Raw genomic sequence first — 25,474 nt, 5'->3', positions numbered from 1 at the left:
AGCATATGTCCACGCCCTGGTATTTGCAGGGCAACGGGTAGGTTGAGGCTTCGAACAAGACCATCCTCGATTGCCTTAAGAAGTTCTTTTCAGACAAGAATAACAAGTGGCTAGATGAGTTCCCCAATGTTCTATGGACATATCGCACCACTAAGAGATGAGCAACTGGCGAAACTCCATTCTCTATAGTGTATGGTTCTGAGGCAATTATTCCTCCTAACGTCATCGTGCCAAGCATCAGCAGTGTACTACTAAATTTGGAGTAGGACGAGAATGAGATGGCCACAAACTTGGACTTGGCAGAGGAAGAGCGCGAGAAGGTTATCACCCGTATTGTTGCTTATCAGCAGCAGTTTCTTTCTAGCTACAACAAAAGGGTAAAAACCTGGTAATTCCAGCTAGGAGACTTAGTCTTCAGAAAAACCTTCATCATTGCCTGCCAGGAAGGCTCCAAAAAGATGGTTCCCATCTGGGAAGGTCCGTACAAAATCAGCCGAGTAGGCAGAAAAGGCAGCTATACTCTTAACACTATGAGCGACAAAGAAATCGACAAGCAGTTGAATGCCTACAACCTGAGAAAGTACTACATGTAACCTCCCACCATTCCTTGGACCTCATTTAAGAAAAATAGAGTTCGAAGAGTTAAGCAGCTCAATGAACAAGACCTTGCATGATGAGGATAATTAGTTGTTATGCCATTACTGCCTACCATCAAAGTTAATAAATTTCTCTATTTTCAATGAAGATTGAAGGAATTATTCATAAGCTTTGGTAGAATGAATAAACAAACTGACCACCTTTGTGACAAGCAGAAGATGTCCCTACCCTTGTAGACATGGCATGTGCTCTCTAATTAGGAGAGGGTAAACTAATCTGGAATATCCAGACGTGGATGGGTGGTATGCTTGCCCAGTTTCCCCTGAATGCAGTGACTGCCTAAGCCGGATGACTCCTAGAATTGGCCAAGATAGTCCTTATCCTATAATAGACTTAAACTACTGAAGGATTCAATTTCGTGGGATCCCAGTTCTCTAACCGGAAGAGACACTGAGTGTATGATTCCTGCCCATGAAAAAAGTTCACGTAACTAGATAGTCCATCCTCGACGTGCAAGTCTTCATGAACATAGCTTGGTTTTAAAGTGTTGCAATACTAGTTAAGCGACCTACGAAATCAAGTCACAACCCATAAGGATATGGCTTCTGAGGTGCGATTCTACCTATACCTTAGGCCTAAAATGCATCCAAGAGCCAAGGACGACGCATGAAGTGGTTATGTAAGTCATCTGCTTCTGCAAGTAAGATACCCAGCCGACGACCCAACGACTAACAACCCAAGGTAATCCGTAAGCCAAGACTTACACTTGCTATGACTATGCAGACTTGTCTGCTTACTTAAAAGCAATGTTTCCGGCCGATGGTCTACGATTTAAGTTTTACGGGAGCTAAAGCTGAAGTACGACTATAACAGCTATATAGATTTCCTTTGCTTTCTACAAGAAACATGTGCTAGGTCACCGTCTCTATAAGTTAAAAACTTCGCAACATGCCCTAGGAGGGCCAAAGCTCGAGAAGCCACTAAAGCTGAAGTATGACTATAGCAGCTACGTGGATTTCCTCTGCTTTATACGAGAAGCAAGTGTCTAGCTGCCAGCTTTATAAGTTAAAAACTTCGTAACACGCCCCGGGAGGGCCGAAGCTCATGAAGCCACTAAAGTTGAGATTCACAACTATAGTATCTACGCAAACTCACTTGCTTCCTACGAAGGCAACGAGTTCAGCCCCTGGCTCTATAAGTTAAAAGTCTCACACATTTTTCCACTTGCAGGTAAAGCTTATTGAGCATCAAAGCCAAGACTATAGCCTAAAGTAACGACGTGGGATTGACTACTTCATTGAAGTAGCTTACCCAGCCGCCCATCCTATGGTAAAGTTTTGCAAAAGACATGGTGAAATAGAAATATGAAGCAAAACGAGGAAAGCTGTTTATTAAATTTTTAGCAAATTGATAAACCGGTTTAAAGGCCAGTAAAGTTCAAAGAAACAGAACAAAAAAGAAAAGAAGAAAGTTCCTAAGTCTAAACAAAAAGACTACTCATCAGTAGCCTGCACAACCACTGGTCCCTTAACTGCCACACCTTCAGCGACCGCGTCGCTCTTAGCAGCCAGAGCTTCCATCAGCTTATCCTTAGCCACCCTTGCCTGGACTGCTTAACCTCAACTACTCCGCCAAAGGCAGCCTCAATCGAGAAATCAAGCAGATTAACAGCAGAAATAGAGAAAGTCTCGAAGTTTTTCTTGGAAAACTCATAGTTCGATAGCCTACCCTAAAAATGGTCTACATAGCCAAACTTGTAAAAATAGGCCTGACAAGAAGCAAGCGCCACTTTGTGACCAGCTTTTTCATTCTTCAGTTGCATTTTCTCCTTAACAAGCCCAGTGTGAGCATGCTGCAGCTTATCTAGTTCCTTTCTCAGGTTCTCGCTAGCATACATCGCACCTTGCAGATCCACTTCCTTGGACTCAAGTTTACTGGCAATATCTTTGAGACGAGACACTTCAACATGCAGGAAGACGAGCTCCTCATCCTTGGCGAAATAAACAGATCGTAGCTCCGAATCAACACACTCAAGGTCCTTGACCACCGGAGAAACACGACTGACTTCTTTTTTTGTAGCTTCCAACATCACTTGAGTTGCATTAAGTTTAGTCTTCAAAAATGGGTGACCTTCTGATAAGCGGTTTCTAGCTGCATAAAAGTGGGGGTAAAGACATCAGACCCTTTCAAAACAACAAGTTCAAATTTGAGCTTCTCAATTTTTTTAGCAGTCGAGCGAAGTTGAGCCACCAACGTCATTTCGGCCTCCTTAGCACACTTGACAATATCCTAGTCAATGTGCATAGACTCAGCTGTCAGGATCAAAGTCTACTGCATTGTAGCAATCAGGAATGACTCATTGAGTAGGCAGAACGCTTCGCAAGAAAGTTTGAGCAAATGACAACTTTCCTAACATTGTGAACGAACTTGGCATATGCATCAACGTCCTTAAGCAGGTCAGCCTTCAACAGCGTATAAACCTTAGGGAACTCTCTAGCCTCAAACTAGGTGGATCTCTCACAACTACCTGTGCGAGCAGATTTCCCCTTCTCAGCAGACGAATTAGTCGCAACAGGAGAAGGGACAGGCCCAAGTGCCATATTTCCAACATAATCCACCTTCCCGCTCCTCATAGTTGCGAGTCTTTTACAAACCGAACCGGACTTAGCTCATGACGCACGCTTCGACACGAACCCGAACATTGGGGCACCACCGAACCTTTTCACTGGGCAATCCTCTTAGCCATGGTCGTGGCCACATTCAGAGCAGCAGGTTTCAACGGACTTTTTCGTCCCCTTGGGAGAAGTCAGATTGATGACAAGCTTTTCAGCAGCATACTAGCCCCCGTAAGCAGCAGCAAAAGTCCTCAACTTTTTCTTTGCCGAAGGCTCACAAGCAGGTGAGGAAGATTTTTTTTTCTTTCCACTTTTATTAGCAGCAGGCTGTGCAGTAGTGATCGGACAAGTAAGCGCCTCATCCTTTATCCACTTTATCTCTTCATTTGGAGGCAGCTCGTCTTTTTCCTGATGAAAAGATTGAATAGCCAGCACCATTCACGATACTCAACAGGAATGCCCAAGACGATGTGCACTTTCTTTATATCTGCTGAAGTTCTTGGAGTTGAGCCAAATTCCGAATCTACACAAAGTAAGAAAGACGATCAGTAAACTGAAGTCATGGAGCAGCTCAACAAAAATTTAAGCAGGCCAAGAATGAAGCACTTCATTTACCACTAATAAAGATAGTCGAAACGCGCAGCTTAGTAGAGGAGTCAAACTCCCAATCTCATTTACCTTTAAGATGTCTATCGCCCACTCATGATCACCTTTGAAAGGAGCATCCAATAACCTATGACGAGATCTCAGCTGCCCCACCATCACACGAATTGTAAAAAAGTACGAGAACTCATTTATAGCCAAGCTAAGATCGAATAACCTGCTTAAGTTGAAAAACCCCACCATCACACGAATTGTATTCGGGGATCACTAAGAAGGCACGCATTTCATGGAGCAAATTACCTCTTAAAAAAGACATGGCATAGGAAAAGTAAATCCTAACACGAAGTAATACGAATGGAATTTGATAGCCCTCTTCCTGGTAGTGGCACCTTTGCCTCATGGATCATGACCGCTATCATCTTTCACCTGCTTGACGTGAACCCCTAAGGAAATCGCATGCTTGTACGCTTTAAGAAAATCCCAAAACAGCTCGTTGAAATTGATCTTGATATGCGCAGCCTTGAAATAGCCCGCCTTATCGGAAAAACCACCTTGATTGTACAAAGGTGGAGGATACTCGTCACTTTTACGATCGGAGGAAGACAACTCAAGATCTTTGCCAAAGTATGAAGGAAAATATTTAGAAGGCAGCTCAAAAAAAAAAAACCAAAAAAAAAAGGACCGTAGAGCCCAGTGCTCTAGTTCCAAGCCCCATGGCCCAACTCTCCCTCATTCAACATGAGATATGCATCCCTTATTTCCTTTTTGCACTCTTAGGGCTCCAAGCAAGCCCAATGACCTATGGCCCAGTCCATCAACGAGGGGGCGAGCACCCCGTGCCTCTCTCCCTTTCCTCTAAACTCCAGCGAGGCCCAAGCTGGTCTCTCTTTCTCTTCCACCCATCATAGCATACCTGAGTCTGCTTTACCATGTTTGATCCGTGCCAAGCTCGGCCCAGATGGGTTAAAGCCCCACGGCTCGCCAAGCCCATCGCACTAGCCACTTCGGCCCGAGTCGAGCCGACCACTTAGCCCACACCAACTGCTCTTTGTACTGCACCACCAGCAGCCCCGTGGCTTCCTTGTTGTGTGTCACCCATATCATCGGCTCTACCTGAGCCAATTTTTCAAGTCTCAAGACTCCTAAAAAAATTCAAGAATAAGAAAATTCAAATTTTTTTTACCTTGGTATGGCACGGAGAAGAAGAACAACAATGAGATACGACTTTTTGCAAGGACAAGATAAGAAGAAAGCTAGAGGAGGGGGAAATTTTTCCTCTAGCTTATCTCTTCCTTGTTAAAATGATGATTGTTCTCCAAATTTATTTAATCCCCTGCTTAAGGCAAAATTAAATAGGTAGGGACAATCGGTTTCCTTTTCCTAGAGGAAGTCTATCTTCAAATCAAGGAAAGAGATCAAGTTCAAATTGGGAAACGACTCTACAAGCCCATGCAGCTTGGGATTTCTACACCTACTGCCTTTTTCCTACTTGCAGCCAAGCAGGTATGAGGGCATTTGTGGAGCCTAAAATAATCCTAAAAATTTTATAGGCGACACGTGGACTTTTGGTCAAGAAAGACAAAATTGCCCTCAATAAATGGGTAGGTTCCTCAGATACTCCCACGCGCAGCTCACACCCCTAAAGGTCCCAGCAGTTGAATATGATTGCCCATAGCTCACCTACCTTTGGCAAGGAAAAGTCAAAGCATTAAAGATAAGGATTAATTACCTAAATCCTATCTTTAGTACATTCCTAATTGAAGATTGACTCCATTCAAGTAAGTAATCCCAATTTAAATCAATTAGGGATAATTACTCCATTATCTTAAGATATTATTTCCTATTTAATATCTTGAGAATATTTCTCAAAAAACCTTGGCCAATAGGATGTCGCCATGTGTAGGGTAAAACCCTAACACTATAGCCGGCCCTCTCCCCAATATATACCCCACATTCTACCAAATTTCAGAAGCTTTTGCTACCCCTAAAATGCCCTAAACACTTTACTCTCTCAGAGAAACTGACTTAGGCATCAGAGATCCATTGGCCTAACCCCCCCCCCCCAACCTCGTGGGCGCGTGAGGCTCAGTTCTTTGATCAAAGGTGTTGATTGTTTTGCAGGTGCATTTTCGTCAAGACTAAAAACAGTCGAAATTTGCATCGACACAGAGATTTGTCAATATATATATATATATATATATGTTTCATGCATTATGCAATTATTTTGCTATGTGGAATTTGTGAGTCAAAGAATATAAATAAATTCAAAGCAATTTAGGGTTTTTCAAAACCTTAAAGATGTCGAAAACAAACAAACAAAAAACAAAATTTGGGAATTTTAATGCGGCTCGCTGCTGCAATGTCATAGGCACCATTGTCGACCACCATAATTGGCTTGCAGCCTAGTCGTGTGGAGCAAACATGGGAACGACGTCGTATGACACCTTGGACCACATAGCAGCAACCTTTTAGGATTTGCTGCTCACGCCAAACAACCCATGCCCTAGGCCTGATAGGGTAATCACGAGCCTGAAGCCCCCAACCCAAATAAAAAAGGCTTGAAGTTTTCTTAGCCTTGTCCTGCTCTTCCCTAGCTTATCTCCAACAGCCCAGAGTTGTTGGGCCTCTCTTACCCATGCTTAGGCCTGCCCTTAACAGCCTGTTGCTTGTTGGGCTTTGCTCTAGCATCGACCCACTCACCTGCAGCTTGTGCTGCTGGGCTTGCATTGCCCCGACCCAAAACTTGACCCCAATTTTGGCTAGGCTTTGTGAGCGCTAACCTGCAAGCCAGCCTTCGGCTGGGCCTACTCCCGTGCCTCGTTTTTGCCCAAGCCAGTTGCTTTTACTGTTGGGCTCACCAGATGACACAGCTCAAAGGCCTGTAGCCCTCCCATGACCCAATAACCTGCAGCCGAACTGCAGGGCTTATTCCCGCGTTGTTCCAACCCACTTTTGGCTGGGCCATGCTTTTTTTTCAACCCAATGCCAATTTTTTGGCATCCCCAAATATTTTTTTTTGGGGTACTTTGGTTTACGCTAATTAACTATAATTTAATTATCGCTTGGTTTATCACCAACCGAAGCTAATATGCAAGGTTCTAAGGCGTTAGTCTGGTGGCGGGCTAGCACCTAACTCCTAAGCGGCTAAGTGGGGTCTAGGCGAGCGCCTAGGTGGCTTAGGCGGATTTTGGTAAATTTCTTGTATATCTTGTAAATAAGTGTATATTGACACTTACAAACAATTATACTTGTATAAAATTCATGGATAAAATGCAAAAAAAAATATCCAACAAGTCCAAAATTTAAAAGCACACTAAGCATATACACTATATAACTTAAGACATTTTGAATGATTATATCTAAGTTTTTAAAAATAAAGGTAAAAATCCCACGTAGTGGGTTGGGTGGTTCGTAATAAAGAAAAAAATTCTAATGTGAGTATGGGTAGTTCATAGTAATTTATAAAATACTTTTTAGAGATCATATTAATTTATGTTTAATTTAAAGAGAAATAAAGGTGTGAAATATGTGGATGTAGGGACTGACACCCCATCATTTTTTACAAGAAAAATCAATATGTTAGGGACTGACAGCCTATGGTTTTTTTACAAAAAGCAAGCAACTTGATGCTTACTGTCAAAACTTTATTGGAGGGAAACTAAGAAAATAAATAAATAAGAAAAGTATGCAGAGTGTACGTGGTGTGAAAGGAAGAGAGAGAAAGTTATTTCTCATCTTCTTCATCCTTCTATCTTCACCAAACCGTGAACTAGAAGCCCAGAAGGGTAAGAATGCAGCTAATCTGCATTCTTGAAAACAGAACAAAACTAAAATTTCTGGACCGCCTAGGGCACTCAGTAGCCCGCCTAGGCTGCCCAAGGGCCGCCCAATCCCTGTCCCGATTTTGAGTTAATCCCCACAACCGGCCACCGCCCAGCGACTAGGCACCACCTAGGCCGACCCGTTTGTCATTATTTTGCTTCCATGATTGACCCCATTTGGTCCCGATCTATTGAATTAATTCAAAATGACCTGCAGTTCATTAATCTGATAAGTAGTCCAAAATTATTGACCTAAAGATCACTTTTGGACATTAATGATTCAATAATTTATTCTTCTACTTTGAACCGTTGACATCCTTTCTTAGTCCCAAAGTTCTCACACTTGAGTTCCTGAAGCAACTCAAATCCGCTGCATTTAAATTAGCATATTGCATTCTGTGTTCTTGCAAAAGCCTTTCCTTTATGAACTAATCGTTCATAAAACTAAATTGAACCTATAGTTTCATATTTAGTGCCCTTGAAACCCAAAGTTTTCATTCAAAACTTACCACATGAAACTTGTAGCTTTCATGCTTAAATTAAATGAATAAATGTCTATAGAACCCAAATGTTCTACGATATATGTCTATGGATTACCATATAACTAACTGCGTTTTGTTGTACCCTCCGTTTTAGTGACATGTCGAACTTGAACAAGCTCGATTTCACCGATCTGGAAGTATCTGGAAGAAGCTACCTAAAGTGGGTTCAAGACGTGAAGCTTCATCTTACTGCAAAAGGTATTAGAGCCACCATTGAGGCACCTACCGACGCCAACCCCGTTGATGAAGCTCGGAAAGCTACTGCAATGATCTTCATTCAGAGACATATCCATAATGCACTGTAGACTGAGTACCTCACTGAGGAGGATCCACACACTCTCTGGCTTGCTTTGGCCGACCGTTTCGATCACCATAAAGACATTTACTTGCCTGAACCAAGGCACGGCTGGTAGCATCTACGCTTCCAACACTTTAAGTCCGTGAATGAATACAACTCTGAAGTTTGTAGAATCCGATCGCTGTTTAAGTTCTGTAAAATGGACTTAACAGATGCAGATCTCCTAGAGAAGACCTATTCAACCTTCCATCCACCAATATTATCCTGCAGCAACAATACAGGGCACAAAAGTTCACCAAATTTTCAGATTTGATCTCTATTTTACTTCTTGCTAAAAGGCAGAACCAGCTTTTGATGTAAAATCATCAAGCTTGACCTATTGGCTCAAACGCCGCACCTGAAGCGTATGCGACCAATTCTAGCAGCCATAAATGATGAAAACATCGTCTTGGCCATGGTAATGGGCTGCAAGCCCAACCACAAGGTCAATAGAGCTAAGGCCCACCCAAGGGACGAAATTTGACCTAGAAGCACTAACCCCTTGAACCTAAGGCCCCAAACTTCAAGAACAAGGGACAAGCTATTGTTTAATCGGCTTCCGTTGAAATAGACATATGCTACCGCTGTGGATCAAAGGATTATTGGTCACGAGTATGTAGAGCCACCCCCAAGGCCATTGCCAAGTATCATTCCTGTTATGAGTTTACCTTTGCCCATGTGGAACATCCTGAAGATGCTACTACATCCATGAAGATATCAGATTTTCAGGAGGCATTAACTTCTATGAGCGAATAAGTTTTATTCTCCTAGACATGTTTTTACGGAGTTTTTACCCCTAGTGGGTTCGGCCACTAGAATGGCCGAACCCCCCTATTTTTTAGGTTTATGGTTTAATATTTGGACAATTTTTCGAAGTATTTGGAATAATTTGTTTGGTTTTAGTTTGGATTGAATTATGGATAATTATTTTATGTTATTTCTCAAATTGATTAATTGAATGAATGGAATTGTATCTATGCATGTGACTAATTCAATCAATTTATTTCTAGGTATATCTGGTGGGGAAGTTAGTTGTCTGACTGATAGTGCTACTACGCACACCATATTGCGTGAGCGACACTATTTTACTAACTTCGTACAAAGAAAGCACATCTGACAACCCTCTCAGGCTTATCCAACTTGATAGAATGACACAGAAAGGCCCGTATAATGTTGTCTAATGGTACTGTCTTAACCATTAATGAGGTCTCTATTCTCCATGTTCTGGAAGAACGTTGCTGAGTTTTAGAGATATTCGAGATAATCAATATCATATTGAAACCACTAAAGAGGCCTCTATTCATCACTTCTTACGAGTATGTCTAGAAGCGTATTCAAGAGAAGCTGGAATGTCTCCTGAGTGAGTTGTACATAACAACCATTCATGGCATAGAGACCCACCATGTGGCCAGCTTGGAGCCCAGGTTCTAGAGCATTTTACTGCTTTGGCATGATCATATGGGACATCCCAGACGTGACATGATGCTCTGTATCCTCAAATCATCACATGGGCATCATTTACCTTCTTACGTTGGATTCCTGCCATGCAAAGCTTGTTCTTTGGGGAAGTTGAATACTCAACCTTCAATTACAAAGATTATTCACAACCCTCTTAAGTTTCTTCAGAGGATTTAAGCGGATATTTGTGGACCTATCCAACCAACATGCGAACCATTTAGATACTTTATGGTGTTGGTTGATGCATCGATACGTTGGTCATATGTTTGGTTATTGTCCACAAGCAACGCTGCATTTGTAAAACTCCTAGCATAAATTATTAAGCTTATGGTTCACCACCTTAATTATCCGATCAAGTCGATTTGACTAGATAACGCTGAAAAGTTTACATCACAGACTTTTGACAGCTATTGAATGTTAGTTGGGATTGAAGTTTAACATCATGTACCCCATGTTCATACCCAAAATGCCTTGACAGAAGCTTTCATAAAGTGCCTTCAATTGATAGTTCAGACTTTGGTTATGCGAACCAAACTGCCGGTATTTACCTAGGGCTATGCAATATTGCATATAGCTATGCTGGTCTGCTTGAGGCCTACCGCTACCTAATCTCATTCACCATTGCAGTTGGTTACTGGATACGAGCTTGACATCTCGCATTTACGTGTGTTTGGGTGCACAGTTTATGTGCCAATAATGCAACCACTACGTACCAAAATGGGTCATAAAAGAAAAATGGGAATCTATGTTGGTTAGGATTCACCATCAATTATTCGCTATTTAGAGCCCTTGACAGGAGATCTCTTTACCACACGTTTTGCAAATTGTAACTTTGATGAGACAGTCTTTTCGTCGTTAGGGGGAGATAAGCATGCTAATGTTCCTGGATAACACCACGAATTATCATGATATGTTCCCACTATGTCTTATTTAGATCCCCGCACTGCCCAATCTGAAACTGAGGTACAACAAAGTATAGATCTTCATAGCATTGCTTAAAGCATGCCAGATGTTTTTACTTATCTAGCAAAGGTGACAAGATCACATATACTTACTAGTTCAAAGGTTTCACAACCCTGGAAGAGGAAAACATCACAAACTAGTGACCCTAGTCTAAATCCGACCATCGCTCACTCATATGTTCCAACTTATGAGGTTATTATAGATTACAGTGATGTCTTAGATGAGACAACCTGACATTCCGAGAATCGCAAGATTTCGGTGCACTACGCAGTATTGGATGAGGTTTGGAATCGGAATGAGATGATTGTTGACGATGTATTTGCGTACACAGTAGCTACTAACATCATGCTTAGCGATGACATTGAACCATATTCCGTTGATGAATGTCGATGTAGAACAGATTGGTCAAACTAGAAACAAGCAATCTAGGTTGAACTTGATTTGCTTGCAAAACGTAAATTGTTTGGACCTATAGCTCCTACCCCACCACATGTGAAGCTCATGGGCTACAAGTGGGTTTTCATAAGGAAGCGTAATGAGAAAAATGAAATAGTGTGATACAAAGCATGCCTCGTAGTGCAAGACTTTTCTCAACGCCCTGAGATTAATTACGAGGAGACGTATTCCACTGTAATGGACGTCATAGTGTTCCGCTACCTTATCAGTTTGGTAGTTTCCGAAAAACTGAATATACAGCTTATGGACGTGGTAACTGCGTATCTCTATGGGGATCTAGATACGGAAATCTACATGAAAGTTCCAAAAAGGACTTCCATTGACTGGTTCAAATAGTTCTAGACCATGGAACACTCTCTCTATTAGATTGAGGATATCATTCTTCAGTATGAAACAATCCGGGTGGATATGGTATAACCATCTGAGTGAATATTTGACAAGTTAGGGTTATGTGAATAACGAATTATGCCTATGCGTGTTCATAAACAAGTCACATTCCGAATTTGCGATCGTTGCAGTTTATATTGACGACGTGAACCTCATCAGAACTTTCGCAGAGCTTGAGGAAATTACCGTTCATTTGAAATCGGAATTTGAGATGAAAGATCTTAGGAAAACACGATATTGTCTTGACCTGGAGATCGAGCATTGTTTAGATGGAATCCTAGTACATCAATCGAACTATACCCAAAAGGTGTTGCAACATTTTAATGAGGATAAAGTGAAGCCTTCGAGTACTCTTATGGTCGTTCGGACTCTAGATGCTAACCGAGATCCCTTCCGTCCAAGGGAAGATAAGGAAGAGATTTTGGAGCATGAAGTTCCATACCTAAATGCAATTGTTGCTGTATTGTACTTGGCTCAATGCATTAGACCTGACATCTCCTTCCCTGTTAATCTTTTGGCTAGATACAGTAATGCGTCTACACGCAGACACTGGTATGGTGTTAAAGACATTTTTCGCTGCCTCAAAGGTACGACGGATTTGGGTTTGTTCTACACCCACGAATCCTTGAGAGGAGCCGCCGAACCCCTTAGTTCTCGGGTTGATTCCTACTTTGTTGGTTATGCAAATGCTGGTATCTATCTGACCCATATAGGGAACGTTCTCAAACGGGCTATGTCTTTACCGTTGGAGACACTGCTATATCTTGGAGGTTTACCAAGCAAACGTTAGTTGTGACTTTTTCGAACCATGCTAAGATTTTCTCCCTACATGAAGCATCACGTGAGTGCTTTTGGTTGAGAGCAGTCATGGAACATATTCGAAGCACTAGTGGTCTTACTACCGTCATTAACCTTTCTACGACGATTTTTTTAAGACAATGCAACATGTATCGAGCAGTCAAAGAAGGGATACATCAAGATAGACAACATCAAGTACATAGTGCTGAAGTTTTTTTATTCTCACCAGCAACAAGAACATCAGAACATTGAAGTCAAGCAAATTCGTTCCCAGGACAATTTGGCCGATCTCTTTATCAAGTCATTGCCCAAGTTTACTTTTCAGAAGTTCGTCCAAGGAATCGGTATATGTAAATTATTTGAGTTGAATTGCTTGTAGTTCTCTAATTTGGAAGTTATGTCTAACTCAAGGAGAGTATTTTGAAGCATACTCACTTGATCTTAATGTACTATTTTTCCTACAATTAGGAGCATTTTTCCCACTGGGTTTTTGCTACCTAACGAGGTTTTGATGAGGCACTCATCCTAGGATGATTATACTCCATTGAGTTCACTACTTTCGTCCTATTTGATGTTTGTTTTAGACATTATGCATACTTCTCACTTTTCTCCTTAGTCTATGAGTTTTCACTTGCATTAGGTTTTACCATAGCGAGGTTTTCTGAGTTTTACTACCAATGCATACTTTCTTTAAATTTGAGACTCACATTCATCCGTTGTGCCGCCAATTTCATCAACTGTTCTACCTCAACTGCTGAAGATCTGATGTGATGTTTTGCTTGAGTATTTCCACACTCAAGGGGGAGTGTTGCAATCATATTTAGAATAGGAATATGATCGTGTAAATCCTAGTGTATCTAGGGATATCTTGGAATATTCCCCTTTAGTAGTTAATATTCTATTAGAGTTGTAATCCTAAAAAGGTAAGGATTTAACCTATCCTACTACTATAAATAAAGGCATAATGGGGTGATACAACACATACCTCACAATTCAATCTCTCTTTTCTCTCTCTCTTGCCGCTGGCATCTCTCCCTCTCTAGTCTTAAATATAGTTCAGTTAAATAGGCTTACAATAGGTGTTAAGTAATTTTAAAATACCAACCAGATTAAAAAAATTATAATAATTAATTTACAAGTGCGAAAAATGTGAAAAGAATATACAAAGGCTCATGATCGCATCCTCTACTTTATGAGTATGGGTACATCGTTGTTAGAATTTTAAAACTGTACAAACCCTCATAAATAGTATTTCTAAGGGAGTTCAAAATAAATAAAATTCATAATCATTAATGTACAAATCTAAAAAATGTTAAGGCATATACATACGTGCAAGGTTCCTCAACCTTGAAATGCAACTTCTTTCATTTTCCATATCCTTGAACATTTGGTATCTATATATATAAAGGGAGAAGGCCAGTTTGGTGAAGCATTCAAAAATGCCAAGAAAGCCCTCATGTCATACCTAAAGCAACTGGATAACTGCCCATAAAAATAGGGTTAAATTCATAAATATGATACAATTCATAAATTATTTACAAGTTAAAAAACAAAATATCAAAAAACAGAATTATCTACCGCAAACACTACATGCACCCATCACAAGAATGACAATTATGAACCACTAGATGAAAACACACGCACTTTAAATTCATTGTCATCCCTTAAATTAATCAGCCTATAACTACATCATCACATTCTATCTTTCCACTATACAGAAAACAAGAAGTAAATAAATAAATAGAAGAAAAATAATACTCCATATGGGCACGAAGCCACGAACTCCCAACAGCAGATGCAACGATTGCAAACTGCAGAGATGGAACTCTTCACAGCAGTTGCAAATTACAGAGACGAAACTGCCATATACCGCACGTTTAAAGTGAGCAACGGTCACTCCACCCCTCGCAACGCATACAAAAAAGGTAAACGAATTCACTTTCTTCTCCTACGCAGACCAATCTCCTCAGCGTGTTTTTTCAAAGTTTCTTCCGAATTTCCGTCAGATTTCTCTTGTCGTCCAGCATCATCTCAAACTGGTACAGATTCCTCTTTCTTAGAACTAATTTTCAGTTTACAGAGGGTGATTAAAGAGTTGTAGACAACCAAATATAAGGGGGACAAAGAGAGTGTCCTTGCGAACGTCAAATTTGTATCCAACACGATTGAATTTTGTTCATTCTTGCCTTTTTCTCTTTCTCCGTCTCTGTTTCTATCTCTCTCTCTCTATTCTGAAACTAAGTCAAATGCTATTCCACCACTCTCCTCCTTCCCTCGCCTACATTCTTATATGCACACACATACAAGCATGTATCATATCATATCATCTCATCATGATCATCTACATGTCATGATCATGATCCATTATGTTGTGTATAGATATTAAATGACACTCTTTGGTGCCTTATTTAAGAAGTTGCCTGACTCTAATTGTTTAACAAATTATTTTTCTTTGCTTGCTTGCTTCCTTTTTTTTTTTTTTTTTTTTATTGGGATTTTTGTTTTGTTTATGCATAGGACTGGACAATTTAGGCGTGGTGCAACAATTGTTACAGTTCGATTCCCCTTTCGTTCAATTTCTCTTCATGATTATAATTACTCAGATTGTGAGTTTCAATTTTAATTATCTTAATGTGCTATACGTGTGCTATGGTAATTTAAAAAATTATTTGTTTTCATTCTCAGGATATTTACAAGAATATCCACAAAAAATGAAAAAGAACTACCTATTAATAAGATTCTAAATAGACGTGTCTTTATTTTAACACCTGGTTGGGAGATATCTATTGGGGTAAAAACTAACTGATCTAAGCCAACTGATTCTCAAAGAGTGGAAAAAGAAGAATGTTAATGTAATATGAAGTTATTGTGGTTTTGGCATTCTTTAATCCCCTCCATTTACCTTACCTAACAGTTTATTTCAAATGTTTGGAGTTAATTTCAATTATACTGCACATTTGAGGTTTTTTCCTATTACAACAATGTCTGCTTAATTTCAAAATGGTTTCTTAAATGCACGTCACTTTAGGGTCGATCAAGTGCACAGTGATTGCTTAATTTCAATTGATTTTTTTTATTTTTAGTGTGATTTCTTTTAGCTTCCGTTTTCTCTTGGTTGTTTTTACTAAACATTTGGGTTTTTCAATTGCAGGATCATCCACAAATTTCTACAAGAAACAATTATGGAGAGATGGTTCAAATAAACAATTATATTGATAACTTTATATTGTAAAAAACTACTCCTTATCACATGGATTAAGGTGTAAGTTTATGTTGTACTATGTTAGTAAATGTCACATATCTTCTCATTATTTGAAACTTCAATGCATTTCAAGATCCATAGTCTCGAAGGGTTAGGACCATGCTTGCGAAGGTAATGTTAGAGAAGATAGGTAAAAGACTCTCTGCATGCACAATTCATAAAACAATTTCTTACGAAACAACAATGTTAAACAGCAAGAAACATAACTAAAGCAAACCCCATCTTTTAGGGGCGCGTAGCGCCCGTGATTAAAATAAGGCCTCTCGCATGCGCGTGAGCGCATGCAGAGAGACTACTTTTATAATAATGTTCATTAGGCTCTTATTTTGGATTATATAATACTTAAGACACATTTTTTTTAATGTTTTAGAGTAATAGTTATGTGACAATGTAGTATGCATATACTAATTTAGTATTGTATTTTTTTTGGTCAAATTATGCTTTTCATTTTCATTATTTATTGATTAAAAATATATTTTCTTTAATGGGTAACGGGTCGGGATATAATGGCTGATAATATAAATAGGTCGATTTTGAATCAGGTCATATTACTCGTTTACTTTAACGGGTGTTACACGATACGACCCGTTAAGATATCGAGTATGACACGAAAATGACATGAATAAAAAATATACGACACAAATATCAGGTCTAAATAGATTAAAAAAAATTTAGAAAATATAATGGTGGGAGATTGTGGTCCCAATTCAATCGGTCAGACAGGTACCAACATTTCTGTCAAATCTAATCATTCAGTAAATATGATAACGATTGAATATTCTATTTATCTAAGATAATAAGTAAACAGTAAATAAATAAATAAATAAATAATTAGGAAAAAGGTAATTGCTTCCCTCCATATCTTATATCCGAACCAAATTCCCTCCTTTCCTTTCCCTCGTTCTTTCCCTCGTTTTCTGCTCTCGCCCTCTCTCCTCCCTCCCGCTTTTTAATTTTTCCCAAACCCACCCACCACAACCACCACCACCACCTCCGCCGCCAGATCTCACCATCTCACCCACCACTCGCCCCACCACCTCCTCAACTGTCCCTACAATTTCAATTCCCTTTCCGTTTTCTCTCAATTCCCTCCCAATTCTCCCGATACCGCCTTTTCTCTCTCACCCACTCCCGCCTCCCAAAAAAAAAACCTCAAAACCCACAATCGGGTCGGGTCGCTGGATGTCTGGCTCTCGGCCTCCGAACCTGCCGGTGCAACCGCTAGAACCGATCATGCAGCAGCCCCCGAAGCGGCAGCTCCCCTTCTCCTCCATGAAACCGCCGTTTTCAGCTGCTGCAGACTATCACGGCTTCCTTCCCGACCCCCGCCAATCCACTGATCAAGAAACCTACGGCATAACCGTCAAGCCCCCTGTGAGTTGTTGTCTTTTTATATATTTATTTTTTATTTATTTATGAATTTTTGGACTAGTTTGTTGGAGATCGGCTTAATTAGTGAGTGTGATTACTAATTAGGGGTTTTAGTTTGCTGAAATTAATGATTGGAACTAGTTCTAATGCTTTGGATTTGTTCAAATTGTTTGTTTTGACTGGGTTATCATGTTAGTAATTGGGATTTTAGGTGGAATTCTAAATGCTGTTAGTATGATTGCGGTTGGGGAATATCTAAGGCAGATTTTGTTGGAAAATGAAAAGGCGCATTCGGTTGTTTTATAGTTATGTGTAAATAAAGATTAGGCAAGGGTGGTGATATTATGTTACAATCTACAATTGCGATCCTATTATGCATTAACCCCTTTACTTTAACTAGTTGACTTGTGTTTCGTGATGAGCGCATCAATTTACTGTAAATCAAAGTTCTTGACAAAACTCTTATCGAGCATTTCTCAAGGAACCACTAAAGTGCTCCACTGACCCCATAAATCATGGTTGCTCATTTATTCCAAACACTATAAAATGTATTTTTGACACTGCTAAAAGCAATTCGAAAGACCTCCAAATGTATTTTTCATTTTTGTGTTGTATGTTTCCCCTTAATGCATTAAAACCAACGAACAAAAATGATAGCATTGGTAATTGAAGTAATGTCTGCTGCATACATGTATATATCTATACACACCCAAAAGTGAAAAAAGAAAAGTTTAAAATCTGTTTGTCTCAGTGGCTTTCTTGGATTTGGTATTTGTTAGACCAATCTCTCCAAACTATGTTGAACGACGTTGCAAATGGCAGTGGATGACTGAATGAAATACTACATATCAACATCTAAATTACCGTATGTTACTAATGTCCCCGTCTTCATCTGTCATAGAAACAGTAAGAACCATCAGTATTCAGGACCCTTGATCCTGTGGAATCATAACTGAACGTGTGGTTTTATCTACAATAGAAGATAGGATCGTTTGGGAATACTCACTCTCTCTCTCTGTGTTTCTTTTTGGTATCTGTTCCTCTCGGAGGCTTTTAAGTTAATTGTTCATGAAGGACCCTGTACATATCTTGGGGCATGCTTCTTAAGGATACCGATACAGTTAAATTCTTGTTGTTGCACTGGTTGTTTGTCTCATGATTCTTTTTATTTTTTTTACTTGTGATCAATCTCTGTGTTTACTGCATTCAAGTGTGAACAGCACGTACAAAAGTTATTCCAAAATAAAGTTTGCATGTTTCTTGATATGGGGTGTTTATCATAATTAGTAGTTATTTATTTTTCATGAAGCCTTCTTGGCCCGACTTACCTTCTGGGAGTTGCCTTTCAATGCGAGTGGTTATACTGCTTAGGATTTTGTGCGTTCTGCATTACTTATGCAGTATAGAAAATTTGGTTCTTACTACAAATTTTCGAATACCGTTGTTTTCTATAGAGGAAATTTGTAAAATGTAATTTATTGAAGATATGATTTAGGAAATAAGAGAATGAATAACAATTGGTTTTCCTTTAACGGCAATGGTGTTTAGTTCTCTGCTGTGGTTATGTAGAGAATGCTCTAGAGATTAGACTGGATCTGTAGAACTTTGATTTTAAGATTCCTTGAGTTTATAATTTGTGGTGCTGTCCCCTTGAAACTTAAGTTGTTTTAAATGTTTTGTTAGCATCTAATGTAATTGCATGCTTGTAATAATCATTCTTTTCGTAGAATAGTGGCATTGTTTTCATGTTGTAATTATTTATGTGATATTGTTTGTTCATTGGTGCTAATTTTATGTTTTGGAAAAACTGAATGGTGGCTTAACAGCTAAAAAGGAAGAGTGACGCAGTAGATTGCGAAGCTGAGTCTACCGATAGGACAACTGCTCCTGGATACACTGAAGTAGCTAACATCCCCCTCCAGACTCCTGTGGCAATCAAGGTTGGAAAGGCAAACAAAGCATCAAGGCTTACAAAGTGCAGCAAATCTGGACCGCAGACTCCAGCTTCCAATGTGGGTGAGTGTTACTAACAATAAATTTTGCCAAGCCACTTATTCTGAGGAAAATTTGAATTGACTTAGAAGAATGGATTAGTTGTTTGGTGAAGAATGAATTACTCGATGCTACAATAATTTACTAGAGTTGCTTAGTCTGTCACTAGCATTTAATCTGTATGATTGACAGGTTCTCCTTCTGGTGCTAATGTTACTCCGGCCGGTCCGTGTCGTTTTGACAGCTCCCTAGGTAACGAACAATTTACTATGTTTTTGTTAACTGATTTTCAGTTAGCTAATTAGGTTCTTCATGAGAAAATTAAGTTATAATTTTCATTAGTCGTTTGGTATTATAAGGAAATTCCCTATTGTCTCCATACAGGTCTCTTAACAAAGAAGTTTATCAATCTGATCAAACATGCGGAAGATGGTATTCTAGATCTCAATAAAGCTGCTGATACTTTGGAGGTGACTACTTGCCTTTCTGTTGTAATGTATCCTGTGTAAATATAGTCTGTTAATGACAAGTGTTCTTTTCCTTTAGGTCCAAAAGAGGCGGATATATGATATAACAAATGTTCTTGAAGGAATAGGTCTCATAGAAAAGAAGCTCAAAAATAGAATTCAGTGGAAGTAAGGGATTCTTAGCCTTGTTTACTGAAATTAAACAGCTTTTTTCTTTCCACTTTTTACTAAGCTGTAAAAATTCAATTATCCACTGTGCATTAGAAGTTACTTAAACTGAGTGATTGGTTGCTTAGGGGACTTGATGTCTCCAGGACAGGAGATGCGGAAGAAAATTATCCTAGTTTACAGGTACGGGAAGAAGTGAACTTTTTTATTGGCATGCTCATACTTTGATGACTCAGTCTTGGGTCAACTTTTGACACTTTATCTTTGTTTGCTTAGTAGTACTCATGCTGTTTGTGTTTGTATTTGTGTTCGTGTTTTTTTTCTCTTCTTTTTGGACGTGTCAATCTCCAACCTCACCATCAAGGTTGATTCCAGATCTAAACAAAAGTATTAGTTTGTTGAAAAGGCTGCATTGACTTTGTAAGGAAGTTAATGGCCATATAAATCTGAATTCAACGGCCCTTTTAATGACTGTTTCGATTTTTTATGCAAATTGCTTTCCTTTTTTACATTCCAGCATGATATCATTACTCAACCCTGACATCAGTCACGTCAATGCAGTCCACATGTTTTTTACAGTTCCAAATTTTAGTGTAATCCATTTGAATATGCAGAATTGGCTGACGAAGCAGAGAGTCCTGCTCTTGACTTTTATTGTTGTAGATTTCTGTCGGCATGTTTTTTTGATTCCCAAGTCCAGTGTAATGAATTCAAATATGAATGATTGATATGGCAAAGCAGGATTTGTGTTTGTGACTAGAAACAGTTTTGCTAGGATTTTGTTTAGTTGAGCTTGCTAGATTTCAGCTCACATCTGTCCAGTTCCAATTTGGTGTAATGTATTTTAATTTAATGACTGGCATGAAAGGGCAAGATTTGTTTTCTTGACTGGAAAAAGTATTCCAAAGCTTTTGGTTGGTGTGCTTGTTAATTACTGTAATGGTGTTGGTGGATAAGATTCGAGTTGTTGGGTCATACATCAAATCTTCCAACTGTTCATTGAAAGTAGTAGTAATTTTTGCGTATCTCTGAAGTAAAGATATGGCCTCATTCACAGTATTTTATAATTGGTCTCAGGCACAAGTTGAAAGCCTATCTACCGAGGAGCGCAGATTAGATCAGCAAATAAGGTTACTTAGCTGATGTTGCTTTTTCTTCTATTATTATTAATTTTATTATTTCTATTGCTTTTATTACTTTAGTGTTATTATTATTCTGTTGTTGGTGAACTCTGGGTTGTACTGAGGCTATTAAAGTGTCCAGAGAAATGCAAGAAAGGTTGAGGGACCTGAGCGACGATGAAAGCAATAAGAAGTAAAGTCTTATCCTTTTATGTTCACCAATATTCAGTTACTTTTCATGGAAGGTCAACCGTGGCTAGTTTCAACTGTCCAGTCTAATGCAATCCATGCACACACTTATCTCAATTTGCCTTTTTCCTTTGGTAGATGGCTTTTTGTCACTGAAGAAGATATTAAAGGCTTACCTTCCTTGCAGGTAAAATTTTGTTGTTTGCTATTCTTATCAATGCAACTGACATTGTTCCACATTCTGTATTTTTTAACAAAATGTTCTCATTTGTGCTGTTAAACTGAATCTACAATTTATTTTTTCTGTCAGAATGAAACCTTAATAGCAATTAAAGCTCCACACGGCACCACTCTTGAAGTCCCAGATCCTGATGAGGTAGAGTTCAGGACAAAATGGTACATAAAATTTCTCTACTCGCTTGCATATCATTATTATTCAATCAAACTTTTCTTTCATGTAATAGGCCGTTGACTATCCCCAAAGGCGATACAGGATGCTTTTGAGAAGCACAATGGGTCCTATAGATGTTTACCTTGTCAGGTATTGTTGCTTCATGGTCCATTATCATTACTTTATGAACACCAATGAATGTTTTCTCCTGCTGGCAACGTTAAAAATTACAATGAATTTTAGTGATCTCTCTTGCTCTCTCATTGTAGTCAATTTGAGGAGAAGTTTGAGGAGATTAATGGTGTCGAAGTACCTACAAACATCCCTTCAACTTCATGGGCTAACGAAAACCCAGCTGCAACAATGGTTGCAGAGGATAGAGGGAAGGATGTTGAAATGCAGGTACCAGATGATCATAGAATGTCTGCCGATCCTACTGCTGCCCAGGACTTTACTAGTGGGATTATGAAGATTGTTCCCTCAGATGTTGATGTAAGTTTGGCTTCTTAATTGATTTTACCACTGCCTATTTGAAAGATGCAATATGCTGCAAAAATTTCTTAAGCTCAATAAAATTTTACAAAATATGGCAACCAGAAATATCATTTACAATGAAGCGGCGCAACATGTTTAGATGACTTTTGCTGTACTGGCAAGAGAATAACTTTGACTTATAGGGTGTCAACTTTTTCGGTTACCTTTACAGAGTGATGCAGATTACTGGCTTTTATCAGATGCTGATATTAGTATCACAGACATGTGGAGAACGGAACGTATCCTTATGCTGAAAGATGTTACATTTCTTTTCACTTAGTTTTCTTTGAGTTTATACTTGACTGGTAAAAAAGTGAATACTGAATTTCTTGACGAAATCAACTACAGCTGGGGTTGTATGGAATGATTTGGGTGCACTTGATCAAGATTATCCGTTGGTTAATGCCAGCTCACCACGTCCCCAAACTCCACCGTCCAGCTTAATTGAAGTACCTTCCACTACCAGCAACCCTACAAAGACTTGAAGCCTGGAAGTGATTCGTTAAATGAATCTAATTGCTGATGCAGACTTGTTTTTTGGGAACCTATGATGACCAACCACCTCCTGTATTTGTTTCACCGTGGAGGTTGGGTTGAAGGTTCTGGAAGCTGCCCAAGTGTTCCAGGAAGATCCATCGAAGGACCAAGGAACAACGTAAAGGTAGGTGGAGGTAGCTGTTTTGTTGTACATTTATGTAATATACAAATCTCTGTGACGTAGTGGCAAATAAGAGGTTAAAATTGTTAGTACATCCTTGTATGTTATTAGAATCGGCAGGCTTTTGTTGGATTAACCAGAGTGAAGAAGTCAAGAAAGTCTGAATATCGTTGAATAGAGAGTATGTTAGTGTAATCGCCTCGTTCTGTTTTCAATCATACTGATGCCGAATTGCTTCATGACAGTTCGGTTTCAACTCAAGGGTATAGTCCCCTACTCTCTGTAAATTTAAGTTTTGAATTACGCAAGTGCAGCTTGTTCATGCGATGTTGATGATCACCAAAATCCAGGCAGTTGTTTTATATGATTATCATCCAAGTCACCAAAACATGCGATTCGAATGAATGAGCATGCCCAGGAGTTTGATTCGTGCCCTTCTCTAAACAAAAACGAAAACTAAAGAACTTGTACGGTTGATTTTACAAACGAGGGATTTAAGGGCGAAAATCCGGTTTATACGGTATGTAAACACAGGAGCTAATCCTCCTTCTCAACTTTCTTTCCGATCCATCGGGCGACAATGGGAGTGAGAGCTACTGTCGGAGGAAACCTAATTGGGGACGCGGCCTTGTGCGCAGCGTATGCCAAAGCAAACGTCCCAACCCTCTCTCCGGTCTCACTGCCGGAAATTCCCACCTAAAAAAAAAACAGAGAATGAAGGGACGTTCTTGGACATATATTACGTGACATATAAAACGAGTCAAGTTTGCGTTGAGTTGATACGATGATCGGTTGTACCTTTTGCAGCAAAGCCTGGACATCGACGCCGGCGCTGATGAGTGCATAACATAAGGAAAACGAGATTAAAGAGAGAATAATGGATGTGGCTAAGTATGCCCCTCCATATTTTGCTAGCAGCTTCTTGGCTTCATCTCCCTTTGACTTCTCTTCTCCTTCCTTTCCTTCCTCTCTTGAGCTGAATATCTGCATTTTCCCATGACATTAGGGTTCAATCCAAAACTTCACCACTACTCAAACTAGCTCAAGATTGAATTGACGAAATATTATTTTACTTATTTTTCAACCTAATATATATAAAGCCGAACTAGCCATTAAGCTTAATCTCATCCCCTAACTATGGGCAGAGCCACTGAGGGACCAAAGTGGTTCCGGGCCCATTATGACCACCGTGTAATAAATTTTTAGCGGCATCAAGCCTGCAATTATAGAACCGTGAGATATGAGAAGAAGATAAACTGTTCTCGTGAAGAAGTTGAGTCGAACGACGTTGTATTTTATATTTTTCTACTATTTTTGTTTGTTTTGTCTTTGTGGTTTAGTAAAACTCAGGGATGGATTTTAAAATCAACTTTATTGTTATTTCTAAAGCAACTTAATCAACCATTATTCCCCTTTTCTTCTTTTTTTTCTGTCAAAGGATTCAAACCAGATTTCTTTGTATTTTCTTCTTATGATTTCAATTTTTTTAGGTTACCCTGCTCTCGACCTCGCACTTAGTTGTATTATACGCTTCTTTTAATTCTCTCCATTAAATTTAACAAGTGTTTCAGTTTTGTGATGATTATTTCAATTGCTCATGTTATGCGTTTGAAATTGTTTCTCAATGCATATGAAAGGGCCTCTCTCACGAAAAATTCTGGCTCTGCCACTGCCGTAACCCTTGTGTAGCCCCACCTCCCCTCAGAAAACACATGGGTCAGGTGGGTGAGCAGAAACAGACTCTATAAACTCATCATTCGAAACTTACTTTCCTTAAATTCGATTACATAACAATAGACAAGGAAACTTGAAGTCTATCAATAAGTATGACAGAAAATAAATTGGTAGGAGATGAATACCTTCCACAGACCGGCTTCGAGGCCGTACTTTTTAGTAACTTCGTCGGCTGAATCTGCAGATGGGGCTTTTGTTTCCTCGGTTTTCTCCTTGAGGGCTCTGACTCCGAAACGTTTCGAGTAAGATATGGACTTGGATGCTTGAACCGATGATGGACAGCAGCAAAATCTTGAAGTTCCACTGTTGTTGAAGAAAGAAGCCGAGGGAAGACAAGGGGAGGCCAGAGCTGATGCCATTTTTCTGCCAACTAAAATTTAAAGTATTTTCTATCTAGTCAAACATCGTTCAGTGTTTAGTTATGTTTTGAGGAGGAAAAGAGATGGCTCAGAAATTTCTGAACGGGAAGCTTAATACGTGAGGCTATAAGGCAGTACAAGTCGCTCTTTTTTTTATCCCTTCACGATTTTGTCAATGCACGCATTGGGGGATTGTGCAGTGGGCTTTAAACTTGTAGGCTTGCTTGAGAACCAAAACAAAAGACAGAGGGATAATGGATCTCATGGTGATGAGCCCATATGATCTTGGTCCATCTATCTGTGTGAAAATTTGAGATAAAATGGCAATGTCCCTGTGATATGGAATTTATGGCCCTCTTTTAGGCATATACAAAATTGTTCGTATGTGTTATGAATATTATTTAATATGCGATTGTGTAAGTTCTACATTGAAATCCAATTTGGACCAATTTGGACCACCAACGATTTGAGCGCCTGATTTCTTTTAGGCAATTGGGCTTATTCTTCGCCCGTTTCTTCCTTGCTGGCCCGCAATCCAGCAACTAAAATTATCAATTTATAATTATTACAGTAGATCATGAAGGCTAGATCTGAAGGCCTGGATGCATTTATCTGTTGCATTTGTTGTACATGATCTTCATATGAAGGATA

General features: G+C 39.4%; 2 protein-coding genes across 7 annotated transcripts; one reads left to right on the top strand and one right to left on the bottom strand.

Moving 5' to 3' along the window:
- Positions 1-16,703: 16,703 nt before the first annotated feature.
- Positions 16,704-23,057, top strand: LOC137741999 (transcription factor E2FB-like). Of its 6 annotated transcripts, none has more exons than XM_068481725.2 (14): positions 16,704-17,213; positions 19,037-19,226; positions 19,395-19,454; positions 19,587-19,672; positions 19,749-19,837; positions 19,966-20,020; positions 20,915-20,967; positions 21,101-21,151; positions 21,286-21,334; positions 21,458-21,523; positions 21,612-21,688; positions 21,808-22,030; positions 22,245-22,311; positions 22,421-23,057. In XM_068481725.2, exons 1-14 carry the CDS (start codon positions 17,022-17,024, stop codon positions 22,555-22,557), a joined length of 1,395 nt encoding a protein of 464 aa, XP_068337826.2. In that variant the 5' UTR covers positions 16,704-17,021; the 3' UTR covers positions 22,558-23,057. The 6 variants fall into 6 exon arrangements, with proteins under 6 accessions (XP_068337826.2, XP_088536224.1, XP_088536222.1 ...); XM_088680096.1 differs by having other exon boundaries at positions 16,749-17,213; positions 22,387-23,057; XM_068481724.2 differs by having other exon boundaries at positions 16,750-17,213; positions 19,034-19,226.
- A 6-nt stretch (positions 23,058-23,063) lies between these two features.
- On the bottom strand, positions 23,064-24,944 carry LOC137742000 (FAM210B-like protein). The gene is made up of 3 exons (XM_068481726.2): positions 24,590-24,944; positions 23,529-23,714; positions 23,064-23,426 (listed from the first exon to the last, which is right to left on the bottom strand). Exons 1-3 carry the CDS (start codon positions 24,821-24,823, stop codon positions 23,268-23,270), a joined length of 579 nt encoding a protein of 192 aa, XP_068337827.2. The 5' UTR covers positions 24,824-24,944; the 3' UTR covers positions 23,064-23,267.
- Between the last annotated feature and the right edge of the window lie 530 nt (positions 24,945-25,474).

Source organism: Pyrus communis, chromosome 11 (genome assembly GCF_041283825.1).
Source record: "Pyrus communis isolate YQ-2024b chromosome 11, ASM4128382v1, whole genome shotgun sequence".
NCBI classification, from domain to species: Eukaryota; Viridiplantae; Streptophyta; class Magnoliopsida; order Rosales; family Rosaceae; genus Pyrus; species Pyrus communis.
Note: the sequence above shows the minus strand (reverse complement) of the source record. Positions and strands in the feature narration are given on the sequence as shown.

Bases quoted from the DNA above. Each gene is read 5' to 3' on its own strand.
- LOC137742000 (XM_068481726.2), bottom strand. From the start codon at position 24,823: ATGGCATCAGCTCTGGCCTCCCCTTGTCTTCCCTCGGCTTCTTTCTTC. The intron at 23,715-24,589 runs GTATTCATCTCC...GGGAAAATGCAG, and splicing joins TCGAAGCCGGTCTGTGGAAG to ATATTCAGCTCAAGAGAGGA. The intron at 23,427-23,528 runs GTACAACCGATC...TTTTTTTTTTAG, and splicing joins TCCAGGCTTTGCTGCAAAAG to GTGGGAATTTCCGGCAGTGA.
- LOC137741999 (XM_068481724.2), top strand. From the start codon at position 17,022: ATGTCTGGCTCTCGGCCTCCGAACCTGCCGGTGCAACCGCTAGAACCG. The intron at 19,673-19,748 runs GTGACTACTTGC...CTTTTCCTTTAG, and splicing joins AAGCTGCTGATACTTTGGAG to GTCCAAAAGAGGCGGATATA. The intron at 20,021-20,914 runs GTACGGGAAGAA...AATTGGTCTCAG, and splicing joins AAAATTATCCTAGTTTACAG to GCACAAGTTGAAAGCCTATC.